The 18840-nt window shown below is 39.7% G+C and overlaps 1 protein-coding gene across 1 annotated transcript in view; it reads right to left on the reverse strand.

The window, feature by feature from the left end:
- The window catches only part of LOC122797693 (cytochrome P450 2D15-like), an 807038-nt gene that overhangs the window by 654474 nt on the left and 133724 nt on the right, over positions 1-18840 (reverse strand). Inside the window, exon 2 of the mRNA XM_044066231.1 lies at positions 6333-6504. Coding sequence (XP_043922166.1) covers positions 6333-6504 — 172 coding nt within the window. The remainder of the gene's footprint in view (positions 1-6332; positions 6505-18840) is intronic.

The following is an 18840-nucleotide window of genomic DNA, read 5'->3' on the forward strand; positions in this document are numbered from 1 at the left end:
ACCTATCTGACCGCCAACAAGCAGTTGTTTGGCAGGACAACTTATCCCCCCAACTACCAGTCTCCATAGGGGTTCCCCAAGGGTCCATCCTGGGACCCCTACTCTTCTCTATTTTCACTAATAATCTAGCCTTAGCCACAACACATGGCACACTCATACAATACGCAGATGACTCAACCATCATCTGCACAGCCCACTCCCTACCAGAACTGCAAAAAGTCACACAGGAAGCATTTTCTTCCATTGAAACTTATACTAATACTCAACCCAAACAAAACAAAATTACTCATCTTCCAACCCACCAAACTTACCCTAGACAGCTCTAACTTTAACATCACAGCAAAAGATACCACCACCATCCATCCTACAGAACACACCAAATTACTAGGAGTAGAAATAGACAATAACCCGAACTTTGACATTCACATTTCCATGACCATTAAAAAAGTGCACAAAAAAATAGAAGCATTACATAGAAATCAGCAAATACTTACCAAAGCAGCTAAAATTTCGGTAGCAAATTCTCATCTTATCTTGACTCTACTCTATGCCTCTCCAATATTTACTAACCTTAGACAATGCGATCTAAATAAGCTGGAAACCTGCTGCAACTCGCCAAATTCGCCACAGGGGCTTCCTACCATACTCACCACTGTCTCTCACTAGCAGAAGTGGGCTGTCTAGAGCTCCCCCACCTCATTCAATGGTACCAGCTCACACTCTCCCACAAACTAATAAACCAAACACTAAAAGTCCCATCCCTCCAGAATCTACTCCAACTCTACATAACCACGAGACCACTAAGATCCAGCCACAAAAACCTCCTACAGGTCACAAGAGCCATTAACTCTGCTGGAGAAGCATTATTCTCCTGCACTATAGCCAAACTCTGGAACTCCCTCCCATTCTCAATTACCTCTGTAACTTCTTACACCCACTTTAAATTCTTACTAAAATCACACTTCAAAACTTGCCGGATATGCCCTTGCAACCCCCCCCCCCTCTAATACCATTCACTCCACCCACCACCTCTCTCAGCCCCCTATCAACAACCTACTCTTAGTAAGCTTGGCTACTCATGTTCCCAGCTACCTACCACATAATAATAACTTCTTGTAGTAACAACTGCTAATGGCTGTTATGTACCTCAAAAACAGTTTGTATCAATTGTTCACTGATGAATCTCAACTACATTTTAACCATGTTTAGTATATGTCACCATATATTTTTTTAACTGTATAATGCAAATACTTAATGTGAAGCTTTTCTCCCCGGGCCTCCGTTGAAAATGGACCTGTGTCCAGTTGGACTCTCCTGGTCAACAAATGTAAATAAATAAATAAATAAAATTAAATTAAATAAATAAAATTAAATAAATAAAGTAAGAACAACAACTTTAGGACCTTTGAAAATTATTCCCACTTCCATCAGCATTCATCTCAATAAGGAAAATATGGCTGTACTTCTGGCAGTACACAAGATTGCTTTGATGGCCATCCAACAGCAATGAAGTGGTTGAGCTTTTGCAAAACTGGATCAGTCTTTGTATGATCTCTCAACTCATCTAATCTTGTGGAAGAAATATAACGCACCTCTATGACATCAAAGTCAAAATTCTCTGCATCATGCTGTTCTGTAAAATTTCTGGGCAATCTGGATAAGGTATCAGCCTTTAGTGTAGACCACTTTAAAGTTGTATTTTTGTAATTTGAGCATCATTCTTTGCAGTCTTGCTGGAGCTGTATGCAAAGGCTTCTTTAAAATAGTAACTAGAGGCTGATGATCAGTTTCAATTTGGATAGCTCAACCATAAATATAATCATGGAACTTAGAAAATGCAAAGACAATAGTCAAAAGTTCCTTCTCAATCTGAGCATACTGCGTTTCCGTTTGGGTAAGAGTTTGAGATGCATAGGCAACATATCTGCCTTCCTGGAGAATAACTGCACCTAGGCCAAACTTAGCATCACAAGAAAGAATGGCTGGTTTATTGACACCATAGTAGCTCAATATAGGTGGACTGGAAATTATCTGCTTAAGGATGTCAAACGCTCTTTGCTGCTGTTCCAACCATGACCAGGGAACATTTTTGCATGTCAGCTCACTTAAAGGCACTGATATCTCACTAAAATCAGGTATAAACTTGCCCAAGTAATCAACCACAGCAGGAACATGCTGTAGGACTTGGATGTTATCTGGAGCCTGCATCTCAAGAATGGATGCTTGTTTGGATGGTTCAGGTCATAAGCCAACATTGGTAAATAAATGACCTACATATGTGATTTCTGGAAGTCTGACTTTACACTTCAGAGGATTGAGCTTCAAGTTCACTTCACGTGCTCTGTCCAGGACTTTTCTGGGGTTTTGGTCATGCTCTGCTTCTCCATTGCCTCTGACCAATAAATCATCAACAATTATTGCACATGGATAACCCAAAAAAATTTGCTCCATTGCACACTGAAATAATTAACTTGCAGAATTTATAACAAAAGGCATCCTAAGAAATCTGTATCTGCCAAATGGGGTACTGAATGTAGTCAATAGTGAAGATTTGTGATCAAGCATCACTTGCCAAAATGAACTCTCTGCATCCAAAACAGAAAAAAAACAGTGGCATTTGGCATCAGGGCAACAACCTCTGCTACTATACACATAGAATGATGGGGTCTCTTTAATGCTCTGTTTAATTCTGTTAAATTAATGCACATTCTGATTTCATCCGAACTCTATTTATGAGCAGCTACCATGGAAGACACCCACTCGGTTGGTTCTATGACCAGACAAATCACATCTTGCTGCACCATTTTATCTAACTGGACCTTGACTTTATTCTGCATGGCTATTGGAATTCTCCTTGCCTGTCTGATCAATGGACTAACTTCTGGATATATTTTCATGGAGTACACAACTGGAAGTTTGCTCAACTTGTTGTCGAAAACATCAGCATACTTGGAGAAACTGGTGTCAGTGAAACTGGAAGTAGGACATGTGCTTCAATGATGAACTTCTTTGGTAAAATAAAGCAGTTTCATTCTCAAACTGTCTCTCAGATCTAATAATGACTGCACAGGTCTTTGAACTATATAGAATTGTAAGCAATAATTGTTCCCAGCCGAAAAGAATGAAAGTGTTATTGAGCCCTCGGTTTGAATCTCGTCACCTCCGTAAGCAACAAGTTTTGCACTATTGGTTAAATTAAGTTGCTCACCAGCTCTCACCTTAGCAAATGTTTCGACTGACATAATATTACACTTTGAACCAGTGTTTGCTTTGAGCACTCTGGGTTTACCATTATCAAGACATTACAGAACACTTCATTCTTTGCCAGCAAATCTACTGCATCAATCTTTTAGCCAGCCACTGACACACCATCTACATAAAAAGTAAGTTTGCAGCTCTCTCCATGATCACCTTGCTTTTCTGAGTGACCTTACTTTATAACATAATGAGGCTTATTTGATTTGCAAAACTTTTGAAAGTAGTTCCATTTTTTACACCTGTGACATTGTTGACCAAATGCTAAGCACTTTTCTCTTCTAGACTCATGATTGGTACCACAATTTCAACAGCTGACAATAAAGCTTGGCTTGGGTTTTGATGATTCACCCTTGCACTGCACTCAGCATGTCCATTTTACTTAACTAGTCTCGGAACTTGCCGGAAAGTCATGTGCTTTTCTGGAAAAGCCTGCTGAAACTGCACTGCCATGTGTTTAGATCTGTTTCTGTTAGCCACATGTTGCATGCTGTCTACTCTTGCTCTGGAGCTTACTGAAACCATGATTTTATCACTTACAAGCATACTTGTGTGCCTTTCTATGAGCTCATGGATTTGACAAATCTCTATAGCCTTGCTCAATGCTAAATTACTGTCACGAAGCAAAATGTTGCTCACTGCAGCACTATAAACACCACACACAAGCCTGTCCTTTATTAGCTCATCTTTGAAGTCACCAAATCTGCACGTCTTAGCTTTATTTCTCAAGTCAGTGACATAAGCTGCAAAAGTTTCCCCTGGCTTTCAGTCTCTTGTGTAAAATAAATGCCTCTCTAATGTAACATTTGTCTGGGGGGGGTTGCACATTTCTGTGAATTTGTGCTTCAGACACTCAGGATCCTCTCTTGACTCAGCCAGTACAATAATTTGGCAGTTTTCCCCCCTCTCCAGTATATACTGCCTCAGATCTTACTAAGTTAAGCAGAATGAATGTCCTTGTATGTGCATCTTTGTCTGAAAAGGTTGCTTGCATAAAAATGTCATATTGCTACTCAAATACTCTCTAATTCTCTGCAATATTATGGTCAAAAACAAGTGGATTGGGTCTGTGAAATCCATCTGCCATATCAACACATACTAATGAAGGCACTTGAATTTATGCACAAACATACATATATATATATATATATATATATATATATATATATATATGCCAGAAATGTATGCCAGGACTTGTAACTATGCCCAGTAGTCTCTAAAACAACTGTACTTTGCAAAATAAGTCACTGTAACACAAGAAAACTCTTGCAATCACAGTACTTTGTGAAACTACTCCTAATCACTACAAGAAACACTTTGAAATAATTGTACTTTGCGAATGAACTGTATGCGGTAGCAGAAGCTCAGCGGAAGAAACACTTCGAACTGATTGCATATGTGAATGAACTGTATACAGCACACAGTAAACTTTTCCAAATGGCTGTACTCCGCAATAACTCTGTACAGTGTAAGAAACACTTCGAATGGCGGCACTCTGTGAATAAATGTACACAGCACAATAAACTTTTCAAAATGACTGTATTTTGACTGCACGTTGCAAAATAGTTACACTTTGCACACAAACTCTTTGAAACAAATACACCGTGATAAAGCACACACTGCAAACATTTTGCACACTCTGACATACTTCAAATAAATCTAGTTATGCTCTGAATAGCTTTGGTTAATGGGAAATAACAGCTCATGCCAAAAATACAGTTGTTTTACTTAAAAACATGCAGTCACCTTGCTTTTCTACACTCATTTATGTTTATTTTGCCCTTTTATTGTATTCATTATTCTCATTTAATCTCATTTCATGCCCATTACACTTTCTTGTGCTCGTTTTGCTCTCAACAAATTCATTTTACTTTAACCATGCTCATTTTGCCTTAAACATGCTCGTTTTACAACCCAATGCAATTCTGAACCTCTTAAGAGTTTTCCTGATAACTCTTTTATCAGATACTGTGGTTCTGAACATTTTACTTAATTATTAATGCGTTTTGTGCCTTTCATTTGATTAATAATACATTTTTGTGCTACCCGTTCAATTAATAATGCATCTTGTGCCTTACAAATGTTTTGCTGCATTCTCTTTACAAAATAAATCGTTCGTGCAAGTTTTCGTTACCTGTTGTTCATTTCTGACCTTTTCTTGTTTTCTTTTTTTTTTTCTTTTTAAACATGCCTGACACCATGTCGCTCGTCTGGTCAAGGTATAACACACAAACAGTCATGGGTTTTGTTCAAGCAGCTTTATTATACACAGACACATTAGAATTGAGGCTTTGCAACTTAAACTTAAATAAATTTACAAACAGACTGGCAGCTACATTCATACATGGTCACACTCTGGCTGTTCTCTCAAAATGGCATTGCTGCCTACATGTGCTCAGTATTGCTATACATGTGCATCACTTGGAAATGCTCCTTAACGTTACAACACACACACACTGTTCTACATAACACAATTGATTTTTCTTACTTTTGTGTAAAGAAAGGGATGGTATGCACGTGACTTCAGAGATTCTGCTAAAGTCACTCTCTTATTGACAGGTAAGTGTGCTTAAACTTTTTATACATTGTAAAAATGTGGTATGGAAAACTTACTTAGAAGGTAATGATTCACAGTAACCTAGCAGTAAAAAAATGAAGCAGGGCAGAATGAATAGTGTTCAGTAAATGCATTCTAGGATTTTAATGCACTATTTCCCCTTTTGAGTTTTGAATGTACTTACAGAAGCAATTTACTGTTTTACATGCAAGCTCAATAATTTTTAAGCATTTCTGAGGTCATAAAATGGGAAGCAATGTAACAAAAGGAAAAGGAAACAACATGAACATTTCTAGACACTAGTTGGCCCAATCTAACCCTTGCTTAGAAAAGATAATGCTACATCATATTCTGAAACCCCTATTTCTCACACACATCTTTATTTATGTACTTGACATTTAATGATCGGGAAAGTCCACTGGGTCAGAAACCCATTTTCACAGAACTTTAATATAAAATTATGAAAATGCACAAAAACATTAGGCTTGTTGTTTAAGATGACAGCTTATTGGAAACTTACCTTCATTGTTCTCTGTGTACCCAAGAATGTCATTGAATGGCAAATGAGGGCGATCAGCACACTCTTCTGATTTCTTAATAAGAAGCTCTTTCACGGCATCAAATCCATTCACCACCACAACATTTTCCCAGCCAAACTGAAGGCTATACAGTTTTCCAAATTTTTTACTTAACTGAAAAAAACATTGTAAACAAATAAACATACAAATTAAGTGTACCCTACAAAACCTCTTGTACTATCATACTTAATGGGCTTCTCTGATGAAATATAAAAAATCAGTAAATAAAAAAATGAGATGAAATATGAAAAATCAGTAAATAAAAAAATGATGGCACTATGATATTGATACTCACACACACACAAACACACAAACACACACACACGAACACACACACATCCCCAAGTCTCCACAATGATATACTCTGCTAAGAATCTTGCCCAGTATTGCTGTTTACATAAACCTGGCAAAATCCACCCTTTTGGTTCAGGGGCCACATATCATGAACAGCAAAGTTTCTTTTTAGGGGGTCATATTACCATAACTATCAAATGTACAAACCATCATTTTGCTAGTGCAGAGGCAAAACTCAAAGATACGTGCAGGATGAACAACTAATGTATGTGCAGATTCAGGTCTGGCCTTTGTATAAATGGTATGCTATGCAAAGAGTTGCTCACTGACCCCTCCATTTCGCATTCCCCATTGCGGTCACTAACAACCTGGCCTCTCTTGTGTCATCAAACTTACTTTTTTCCCTTCCTTTTTTCGCACACTTTCTCTTGTTCTTCAGCTTTTACCTCAATCAATTCATCACAAACTACCTGGCCAAGGCTGCACTGTAATAAATGTGGAAAAAATAACTGAATCATGTCAAGGTGGCACCCAGATTCTATGTTTTTATCGATGCTCTGAAATTAATTTTAGAGATTTTTTTCCAACCTTTTGATCCGGTGACTGTCTGAACAAAAATGATTAAAGCAAATAATTGAAGTGGTGATGGTCTATAACACAATTGAGGACTGTATGAAAAAAAGTAAATTATATACTCACCATAATGCTTCATCTGTGTTGTCCATTTTCATTATTCCTCAACTGATAGGTTTGGATCCGATCCCTTGGATCTGACTCTGCCATTGCTACCGCTCGTGGCAACCTAGTGCTTTCAAGCTTCTCCCTTAACCACAATGCACCAACCCCAATTACTTTGCTGCCTTAGGAAAAGGTAAAGACAGAAATGATAATGGAGAAGGCTGTGTCAAGAGTGATGTACATAAATAGTTAGGACATACTTGTCCTGTAAATACTCATTTTTCCAGAAGTTTTAAGGAAGGGGATTGGTGGGAAGGGAGTTGAGGAAGAATGAAAATGGACATCAGAAATGGAACATTATGGCGAGTACATAACCTCTTTATCTGATGATGTCAATTTTCATTCTGTCCTCAACTGATGGGACAGCGTCCCCAGCTACCTAATTTTCTGGGCCGGACTCAAGGAAGGATATTCCTGAGCATCACAGAATCAAAAGATGCTCTTCCTCTGGAGACCAGATCTAATTTGTAATGAGTAATAAAGGTATGGGGAGTAGCCCAAGTAGCTGCTGCACAAATATCATCCATGGACACTCTGGATTAAAAAATTGCAGAAGCTGCCATGGATCTGGTGGAATGGGCTCGAACAGGTTTTGTCAGAACAATGCCCAATTTGTTATATACAAAAGGAAATGCAATTTGTTTTCCACCTAAATAGAGTAACTTTGATAACTGGTTTACAAAATGTTGGTTCCACATATGATACAAACAATTGATCAGAATTTCTGATTTTTTTTGTCCTATGTAAGTAAAAATGCAACCGTCTGTGAACATCCAATAAATGTAATACATATTCTCCTTTGTTAGAAAATTTGGGAAAGAATGCTGGCAAATCGATTGATTTATATTGTATTCTGACACCACCTTTGGAAAAAATTATGGGTTGGTACGTAAGGTAACCCTCTCTTTATGGAAAATCAAGTATGGAGGTTTTGAGCACAATGCTTGGATCTCAGAAATTCTTCTGGCCAAGGTGATGGCCACTAAGAAAATTGTCTTTAAAGATATTCGAGTTTGCATGTAGCTGAGGGTTCAAAGGGAGATTGTGTAAGAGACTGCTGTACAAGGTTTAGGTCCCAAGCGAGGGAAGGATCTTTAAAGGGTGGCCATAAGAACAGAGTATCAACTTATGGGATGCTATAGAAGAACCGTTTATTCCAGCATGAAAATTGGAAATCACTGCTAACTGTACTTTAACAGTAGAAGAACTAGCACCTTCTTCAAAAAGATGCACTAGAAATTCTAAGACATTATGAATGGGGGCTGAGAAAGGTTCAGTATTACAACTTTGAGACCAAAAAACAAATCTCTTCCATTTGCTGGGACTATAGTTTTCTGGTAGAAAGTCTATGGAAGGACAAAAGAATATGAAGGACAGGAGAAGAGAGCATAGGTTGCCTGGTTATTAATGGAACTGGAAGAATGTGTCAGCCAGCCTTAGATTCACTATGTCTGGATGTATCATGCATGTTGGGTGAGACAGGAGGTCCATAGTTAGATCTAGAAACCAAGGTGGTTGAATCAGGTGAGGCCAAAGGAAGGGAAACCAAATTTTCGAGGCCAATAAGGGGCAATGAGGATCACCTTGCTTTTCATCCTTGCAACTTTCTCAAGAAATTGCGTATTAATGGAGTGGGAGGACACTAAAAGGAGACTGGGGGGCCAATCATGAAGTACAGCATCCCTCTGGGATTACCCCTGTGGGGGGATTAGGGCAAAATAGCTGCTGCATTTGCTGTTTAGGGGGACGTGAGTAGATCACAACAAGGCTGGCCCCATTGTCAGAAGATTGTTTTCGCAATCTTTTTGTTTAGGGACCATTCGTGAGGTAGAAGAATGCACCTGCTCAATTTGTCTGCTATCACATTGGACTTCCCCAGAATCTGCATTGCTAAAAGAAAGCAAGTGGAAGAGATCTCCCACTGCCACACTCTGAGAGCTTCTCTTCACAGTGGGTAGGATTTGGCTCCTCCCTGTTTGCTTGATGTACCAGACAACTGACATGTTGTCAGACTGTATTGCAATTATCCCCAAAGGGAGAGCATTCTGAAATGCTAACAGCACTGCTCTTATCTCCAGGATATGTATACGTATATTGACCTCTTTGGGGGGGAACAAGTGCCTTGGACTGTCTTCCCCATATAATGCCCTCCAGATGGGAAGCATCCATGGTCACTATGGCTTGGGGCTGAGGGGCAATGAACCAATGACCTTGAGAAACCTCATCTGAATGAATCCACCATTTTAGATCTCTCTTACAGATGTGAATGATTCTTATCTTGTAAGACATTGGTTAATAAAGAATTGACCACTTAGTAGCTAATATCCATTGTAGAATCCTCCTGCAAATCCTGGTGACTTGTACTAAGGTTGTTGTTGCCACCATCGATCCCAGAGCCTGAAGAACCAGTCAGGCTGAAATTGAGGTGCGGCATATTAAATTTTTTACTTGAAATCTTACTCTCTGAACTCTCAGTAATGGAAGAGAAGCAATGGGAATTTTTGTATTGAGAATAGTTCCTATAAACTCTAAAGTCTGAGTCGGTTCCAGATGAGATTTGTTGTAGTTTATAGTAATCCCCAGACAAGAGCAAGTCTGGACAACCTGGTCTCTTACACCTATGAGCTGAAGCTTGGTCAGAGCAGTAATCAGCCATTCATCTAGATATGGAAACAGTTGGAATCCTTGTAGTCTGAGGTGAGCTGCAACTACTGCCATGTACTTGGGAAACACCCTGGGGCCTGTGGGGAGTCCAAAGAGTTGTACTCTGAACTGATAATAACTGGCTCACATCCAGAAGCATAAGTACCTTTTAGAACATCTGTTCATCTTTATGTGATAGCATGAGTCCTGAAGGTCTATAGGGTACATCCAGTTGTCCTTGCCTAGAAATGGGAGAATGGGCTGAACAGTGACCATTTAAAACTTGGTTATTCGAACTGTCTTGTTTAGTTTGGAGAGCTCCAGTATTAGTCTCCATTCCCCTGTCTTCTTTGGCACTAAAAAGAACCTTGAGCAAGTTGTGGTTTCTATCTGGTCTGGCAGGACCTCCTGGATGACTTTTTTTCTAGCAGCTTTTGTATTCGAATTGCTGCTTGTTCCCTCTGACTGGGTGTAACATCGGGGATTTTTCTTGAGATTGGAGATGGAAAGGAAAAGGGTATTATATACCCTCTGGAAATAATCCTCTGTAGCCAACTATCTTTTGTTATATTTAGCCGTGCTCCCTGGTCCATTGATAATTGTCCCCAACTGCCTCCAGAGGTTGGCAATCAGACCTCCTTTCAGGAGCACTGCTAGGGTTTGTCAAAGAATGATTCTCTGGAACCCTGACTCTGTGGACCACCTCTTCTGCATGGGCAGTGATATCCATTAGAGAGTTTCCTCCTCTGCCTCTGGGGGAACCTCCTCCATGTGTGTCCTGGAAAGAACCCTGAGACTTTTTGAACCACATTTTCTGACCACCTCTCTGATTCCTGGAAAAGGATCACTGAGGGGTTGAAAAATGCACTTCCACAGCAGACTGGGGCTTTCCATCCTTCTCACACCTAGATAGAGAGTGTCCTTTACCTTAGGACCAAATAAGGATGTTCCATCAAAGGGGACATTGAGGAAAGAGGACTTGAAGCGCTCCACAAACTCAAAAAGTTGCATCCAGGCATGTCTCCTTATGGAAATCCCTGAACCTGCTGCCATTGAGGGTCCCCCTGCTATGTTTTAGATCAACCTCATGGATGTGTTGGACATGGACTGAAAGGTAGTCAGCTGGGAAGTTAGAGAGGCCTGAACTTGCTCAGAAACAGTACCAGAGAGGGTATTTGATAACGCCTTAATAAAATCCCCCTGTAATTTTGTAAAATGTGCCAAGTGGTTGAGAGACCTCAGCACAAAAGTGGAGGAGGTGTATACATGCTTCCCAAATCTGTCCATTACCAGTGACTCCCTGTTGGGGGGGTGTGGACAGTGGAACTTTCCTCGACTAGTTCATACTTGTGGCCACCAAAATGAACATGGTGTATACAGGGACCCCTTAACTCCAGAACTGCCTGTCTGCAGGTGGTGCCATTATCCTGCCAGGTCACAGAGGAATAGGTTCCATGGTGTCTGGATCCTTCCATGCCTGCCATGAGATCAAATCGATGAGCTCATCAATAGGCAGAGTCACTCAGCAGGTAGAGGGGCCAGTACCAAAGGCCTGCAGGAGAACAGATTCCTCAGACATCAAACTGCTGGGTGTCCAACAACCTCTCTGTTTAAGGATTTCCAAAGGAGACATCTTGAGGAGGTGACCAAAGGTACCCTTCCCCCTCATCGAAATCTCTGTCTTCAGTGATGGACTCCTCTGGGAGGTCTAAATGCTTCCTCTTGTAGGTCTTCTTCTTAGGGACCTCTTTAATGGGATGCTGAGGAGAGGTGTCAGAAGAAGAAATCAAAATTCCCTGTTTGGAATCCTTGGTCTTGGTACTGACTGACCACCTGGAAATACCTGCTAAGACTCCGAATACTGAGACATCAGGGTTAGTGATCAGGGATCCGAAGAGGGTAGATCCATCTGTTCTGTTGAAGCAGATCACCCTGGAGAAGGGGAAAGACCCAAATCTTTGAAGGCAAGCTTCTGGATTTCAGTTCCCCCCTATTCTGAGGGCAACAACCTGGAGGTGGAAGCCAGGGTCGAGCTATCTACTGCCAATACCCCGCTCCAAAAATCTTTGAGTTGACAGCAACATCTCAGAGCCAACATGGAAACTTAGGCTCCACGAGCTCTTCAAATCCGGCAAGGTCGGAGCACTCAGGGTGAGCTTCGGATCCGAGGGTACAGAGATCCTCGAATCTGAGGTAGACTTATCCAGATAGTTAGGATCCAAGGACTCCAAAACCACTGAAAGAGTCAGAGGAGGAAATTGCAATGGGTATGTAATGCTGGAACAGACCTCCTGGCCCAGAAGGGTAGAAGCCAAAGTGACACCCATCTGTCCCTGCGCCGAGAATTTTTCTTACCACTCTTTCCACATCTTCTTCAGTAGGACTTCTGGAAGAATGAGTAGACAGGACTGAAGGGGATTTTGGTTTTTCTAAAAAAGATGAGGGTACCACAGAGGGTACAGAATCCAGAGAGGGTGAATACCTCGTCCTAGGTAAAGAGATAGCTTTAACTGGACTAGCTAAATTAAAATCAGAGGATGATTGCATCTGATCTGAAGAAGTTAGGTCAATTATTTTTTTGATTCTTCAGATCTGAGGGGGTGGGATCCAGTAATTTAAATTTTCTCAGATCGGAGGTTGAAGTTGGGTCCATCTTTTTCCCTTTTCAAGATGACTCTGATGCCAATGAAGATGAAAGAGCCTTCAGAGATGCTCTTGTGACTTCTTCTTTGATTTGGGAAACCTGTCTCTAGAAATGGCCTCTCTAAAAGAAGGAAGTAATCCCTTTAATATCAATTTATTTTTACATTCTACAAGGGCTCTAGGATTAAATGCATTGCAAATGGAGCAGTTTTCTTGCAGATGCAGAGACCCTAAGCAATAGATGCATAAACTATGCACATCTGAAAAAAAATGTATATTCACATTTAGAACACTTCCTAAACCCAGAAGCACTTTTCTTAGACATGATTGCAACTTTAAACACAACCACCAATGACAGGCCAAACAAAAAGTAACAACCACTCTAAGTCTACAATAGAAGAAAGATGTATAATTTTTTTGTTTTTTTAGAAAACGGGAAAGAGAAAAAAATAACAACAATGGTCCCATAAGACTACAGTAATGTAGAAAAGATGAGTTACTAATGATAATAACAAGGAATACCAGACCAGTAAGAAAGTGGACAAGATAAAAATGACATTAAACTATTAAACTATAGTATCAAGAATTACAGAAGAAAGATAAAGGGCAAAGGAGTAAAAGGCTAACAAGTTAACAAACTTTTATAAAACATTTAACAGATAAAGTTTTAAAGCACTTATCTTAACCCAAGCTTGAGAGAACCAAGAACCACATCATTCTCTGGAAGTGGCAAATGAAATCTGAGGTAATTGGGGTTGGTGCATTCTGGGTAAGGGAGAAGCTAGATAGTTCTAGCTGCCACAAGCTTTAGCAACGGCTAAGTCAGATCTGGGGGATCGGATCCGAACCCATCAATTGAGGACAGAAGGAAAACTGACAACATCAGATCATTTATTAAATCTAGGACTCAAAATGTTGTGAGAATTTTATTTGTAAGTCTAATTAGAAAAACAATAGAATTTAGTACTCTTTTGTGGTTTAAAGTAAACTCGAAATGATTTGAAGAAAATATACTGATGCGATAGGTATGTATCACAAAGTTCTATGGAACCATCTTCCAGTCATGGGTGCCAGAACCATAGAGGGAGGGAAGCCTCCCCACTTAGATCATCCATACCTCCCAACTGTCCCGAATTACTTCTTTATTTTGAATTACTTTCATTCATCATGCTTTAGCTGACATCACTGCATGTGCAATGATGTCAGCTCATCCAGCCTGTCAGAACTGAGCTCGTGGCACACGTATTTCCGGCTGGTTTTAAATGCTTTTGAGAGAGGGAGCAAGCAATGTTATTTGGCTGCTGCTTAGGAATCAGAGAATGATTTATTTTCAGAAGCTGCTGCCTATTTACTCAGAGGACTGAGGATGGACTGGCTGTTTGGGAGACATACCACATAGAAGATGAACACAGATGTACATTATTTTCAGAGGTTTGTGTCTGTGTGTAAATGCTCGCAACAGGATACATCTGGTGGCTAGAGGTACTCAGGCTCAAACCCTGTACCCTGAGTACAGGTAAATGGAGCCTAAAGTCACTAGCCACCATCACTTGGAAATCTATGCCTCACATTTTTGTTCTGTTCCTCTGGTTTTCAGGAGTGGTAAAACAAAACATTTTATTCTAGCAATTTTCTAAGGTTATAAAATCAGTATTTGAAATGTATCCCTATTTTGGGGCTGTATTCCCCCATTATTGGCTTTGTTCTGTATTTTTGTGCCAAGAGGTTGAGAGCTATGGTGAGAAGTGAGAACTGAATTCACTAAATGATATGATAGCCATTTAAGTTCGTCTTCCTGTCTTGCAAGAAACTGCTGGTTTAGCTTAGTGGTATGTTGCTCTGACTGTAGTGCAGAGTTCTGGGTTCAAGACTTAGCAGTGAAATGCATGGTGGCAACACAACATTTTATGCAAGCAACTTTCCAAAATTATACAAGCAATGTTTAAAATGTGTCCCTGTTTTTTGACCTTTTGCCCCCCCAATTGAAAATAAGTTCAAGAAGCTGTGCAACATGCCTATGGCTTACACTCTACTGTGAATCTGTATTTATATATTGTGTGTAGAAGTAGACTTATCATGGAAATGTTCTGAATAGGGCAGTTTTGTCATTACTGGTGCATGCATTTTGCTTCATTGCCTACTGGAAAAATGCTCAAACAAATTTAAAATGCAGTTGTGTGTGGAAGCAGGCCTTTATGAGGGAAATGTTCTGAATAGGGCAGTTTTCTCATTATTGGTTAATGCATTTCTGTTTCATTGCCTACTGGAAAAATGTTTAAACAATAAATTTAAAATGCAGTCTAACTTAAGTCTAACAAGTGTGCTGTATTATACAAGGAATATAATTTAATAAAGTCAGGAAGGTGCATCAAAGAACGAGTGTATGTTGTTTTGTGTGCAAGGGGCCTCTGATTTGAAAACAGCCCAAAGGTAATCTTTATCCACCACTGGCCAGATGCATTTTCTTTGGGTGTGGTGTGGGTTTCAATGCTGTTTCAATATGTGAGTTTGAAGGGCAGAGAAGTTTTAATGCCAAGTCTATTTTCATTGTGAAACAGTATTGTTTTGTTTAGCAGATATCTATTAGTGTTTGCGCATTGTGCTATAAAATGTAAAAAAATAAAATCCAAATAATCATTGTGGAAGTAAAGTAGTATGCACACATTAGTGTTTATGGTAAATGGGGTGAAATAGCCAGGTGATGGGACATTGGAATGACTGCAGGGGGACTCTGATGCTATATTTTGGTTCTGTTCTTCAGTTTGTGTTTGAAAGTTGGTCTCCCACAATTCCACTGGAGTGGGCAGGGTTGTGCAATTATGTATGCAAATTTTACATTAATCAGTGTACAGATTTGTACCTATTTTTCATGGGCCTTGTACAGATTTTTGATGTTTACAGGTTGAGAGGTATGAGATAATCTCATTTAAAAAAAAAAAAAAAAAAAAAAAGCCACGCCTCAAAAGACAGATGCAGCTGAATGATTCAGCTGCATCTATTCTAGCATCGTGGCCGGCCTTAGGCATAGGCGAACTAGGCAACCGCCTAGGGCGCCGTACAGACCAGCCTCATAAGGGGCGCAATTTTATTTACTTACTTTCTTCTTTAACATTTGAAATTTCTGTTCTTCTTCACTTCTTACCGCCACATACTGTAGCGTTTGCGCCCTCCCCCCACTTCAGTAGTCCAAAGCAAGATTCGCACAGCACATAGCACAGTTCCCTGCTGTGTTTTTCCATTCCCTCCCCCCTGCATCTATGTGATCAGTCAGTGGCTAAAGCATCCAATCCATGATGCTTTCATACCACTGACGTCCCTGGCTACTGCTCCAATGGATAGAATAAAACTCTGATCACGCCCGCCTCTCATCCCTTTCTTCATTAACGAGATAGAGGTGGGCGGATCTATTGGATTTCTTATTTCTCCTGGACTGGACATGCATGAATTGGCAGCCTGATTCTCTTGACCACAGGTCGACAAAAAGCAACTTTATTTAAATTTTTTGGTAGTGTGCTTGCCTTAACGTAAGCAAGTCTTATTATGAAATTATTTGCTCAGCTCATTTTACGTGCAACGCAGTTGAAGTGAAACATCTGCAGGCAGCTGGTAATTCTGAACGTTTATTTTTATCAGTTCTTTTTCTTCCCTGGCAAGACTCACGAGGTAATCTATAGTGCAGCCTATGTTTCTCAACATCTGTACCTCATGTGAAAATTGGCAGGTAACAAAAAAAAATAATAAAAATATTTAAAATATATCCTATTTGTCCCGCCATCATTTTAGGCTTTATCCAGATTCTTGCACTAAGAGGTTCAGAGGTGTGTTCTACATTTTTGAGATGGAAGGTTGAGAGCTATGTAAACAAATACCTGCACGCCACATAAATCACCTTTCTAATAACATTTTAAAAAGTTAAGAAAAATCGATTAAAAAAAAACGTAACAATCACAATAGCCGTTAGGAATTTTTCTTAGAATTTTTTCTAAGATTCCTTTAGTGGGTAAGAAGAATGTAACTCTTCGGAATCGATTGTGAAAACCAATATATTCCATCTGTACCCACAGTCACCAAACTGAAAGTAAAGCGTGGTGTATTTTTAAGAAAAAGAAAAGAAAAACTGCTAGTATATAACCAAACGCAGTTGTAAAATCCCCACATGCTTCTTTTATTGTTTCGTTGCCCATGCTTTAGTTTAATATAAGAATCAAACACTCTGTAAAGTGTTATTAATATTAGCTAACATTTTTTTGCTTACAAAAGACATCAAGCAAAGACATTATCAAGTGTATAAGGTCACTGAGTTACTAGGTACTGAGCCAGACAGCCGAAGGTTAATAGACAGTCCACTGTGCCTTTCCTTTCCACCTCTGTCACAGTCAGAAATCTCCGCCTTAAAAAGGGAACCAATACCTTTATGCTTAACAGGGTCTGGAAAATCTGTTCCTTTTTTAAGATAATTAAGCTGAAAAATAATGTAGCATGCTGCACGCATGCACTTGAGTTTAAATTTAATTTATTCAAAATGCTGTTGTGTGCTGCTGTAAGGTATGGCTAAGAGAATGCAGTCAGTCAGTATCGTCAAAGATTAGTTTCATAACTCTCACTGAACTGCATTTTGAATATGTTTGTTACTAGAACTACAAGCCTGAATTCAAAATACAGTTCAGTGAGAGTTATAAAACTAATGTTTGGCAATACTGACTGACTGCATTCTTTAATCGTTTAAAAATATCCATGATTTTAATACTCCCCCCCCCCCCCATTTTTCACTTTGCCCAGAATTCTAAGCAAAGAAGTTGAGACGCTTGCAAGTGAGCCTGCTCTTTTGTGGTCGAAGGTCAACTAGCAGGAAAACCTGGAAGTAGGGGTTATGATCTTAGAATTCTGAGTTTCCTGTGGGATGTGGGATACACCAAGACTAATCTAGGTGGGACTGCAATACCTGATATTGTCTGTACACATGGGTATCATTCAGGTCTACAGGAGGATGTTTAAATGAGATGCATGTTGAGATTTTATGGTTTAATTTCAAACGCTGCTAGGTAAGCTTGCTGACTGCAATGGGTAGTTCCTATGTGTTGTATTCTAGGGAGATGCTGTGTTTGTTTTACTAGTTTTAGTACATTGTCCGAAAGGAGCCACTTTTCATTTAAAAGCACTTCCCAAGAGTGGTCACGAATTCAGGAAAATTGGCTAAGCACTGGAGACCCCCTCCCCCAAACACGCATTTTTACCTCTTTGTTAATTTTATGTTGCTGACACTGTAACATTTATAGCATATTCTAATTTTGATCCTGGATTTGTTGTGGTGATAACTGTATTTCTAATGATGGAGGCATGGTTTTGTCTTCAAAGTATTTGACTTATTTATTGGACATAATCTAGACAGCAATTGGAATGGCTAGGCTTACTACAGTTTTGGTCTAGGGGCTAACAATGCATGTGGGTGGCAGGTCTATTTATGAATGAGGTGTGTGAAGGAAAGATATTGATATTTTTCTACCATTTACCCAGGACTTTGTTTTCCTACTTTTGCAAATATCCAATGAAAGGCAAACTATTATATTTTACTGTAAGAGCCTTTGCATTAATACCTGTACTGCTGCAGTTTCAGTTTTTTGGTCTCCAGTGTAAGTTACAAATGTTTAGTAGACCTGACATGGGCAAGAACTGAATAAATGGCACATGAAAGGTGATCTCAGGTTATCAGAGATGCAACATCACACAGTCTGTTACAACTTTTTGCACAGAGTGGTGTCACCACCAGCCCGCACATGGTCAGGTTGCTATTTGCTTGAGAATTAAGCACATAGCTAAAACCCCTGCCAGTAACATACTGTAAAAATTCCCTCTCTACCAGGTTTGTAGAGCTACTCTGCAAAATAACATAAGAAGATGACAGCATTTAGGTAATTTATCCCAGTAAGATGCCCAAACGTGTAACCTGCTGTAACCGGGAGGAGGGTGGGAGTTCACTAAGCATTGTGCTGCTTTCTGTGGTCTGTTTGGGGTCCTGAGAATGTCTGGATTTGTTCTGTTTTTACCATTTATTTGCCTTCAACCGTAAGCTAGTGTAAACCTGGAGCAGGGGGGAGGTTGCTATATATTTTGTTAGGGTGGTGAGAATGTCTG

The sequence above is a fragment of the Protopterus annectens genome, chromosome 1.part0, assembly GCF_019279795.1.
Source record: "Protopterus annectens isolate FY-2018-M chromosome 1.part0, PAN1.0, whole genome shotgun sequence".
NCBI lineage: Eukaryota > Metazoa > Chordata > Ceratodontiformes > Protopteridae > Protopterus > Protopterus annectens.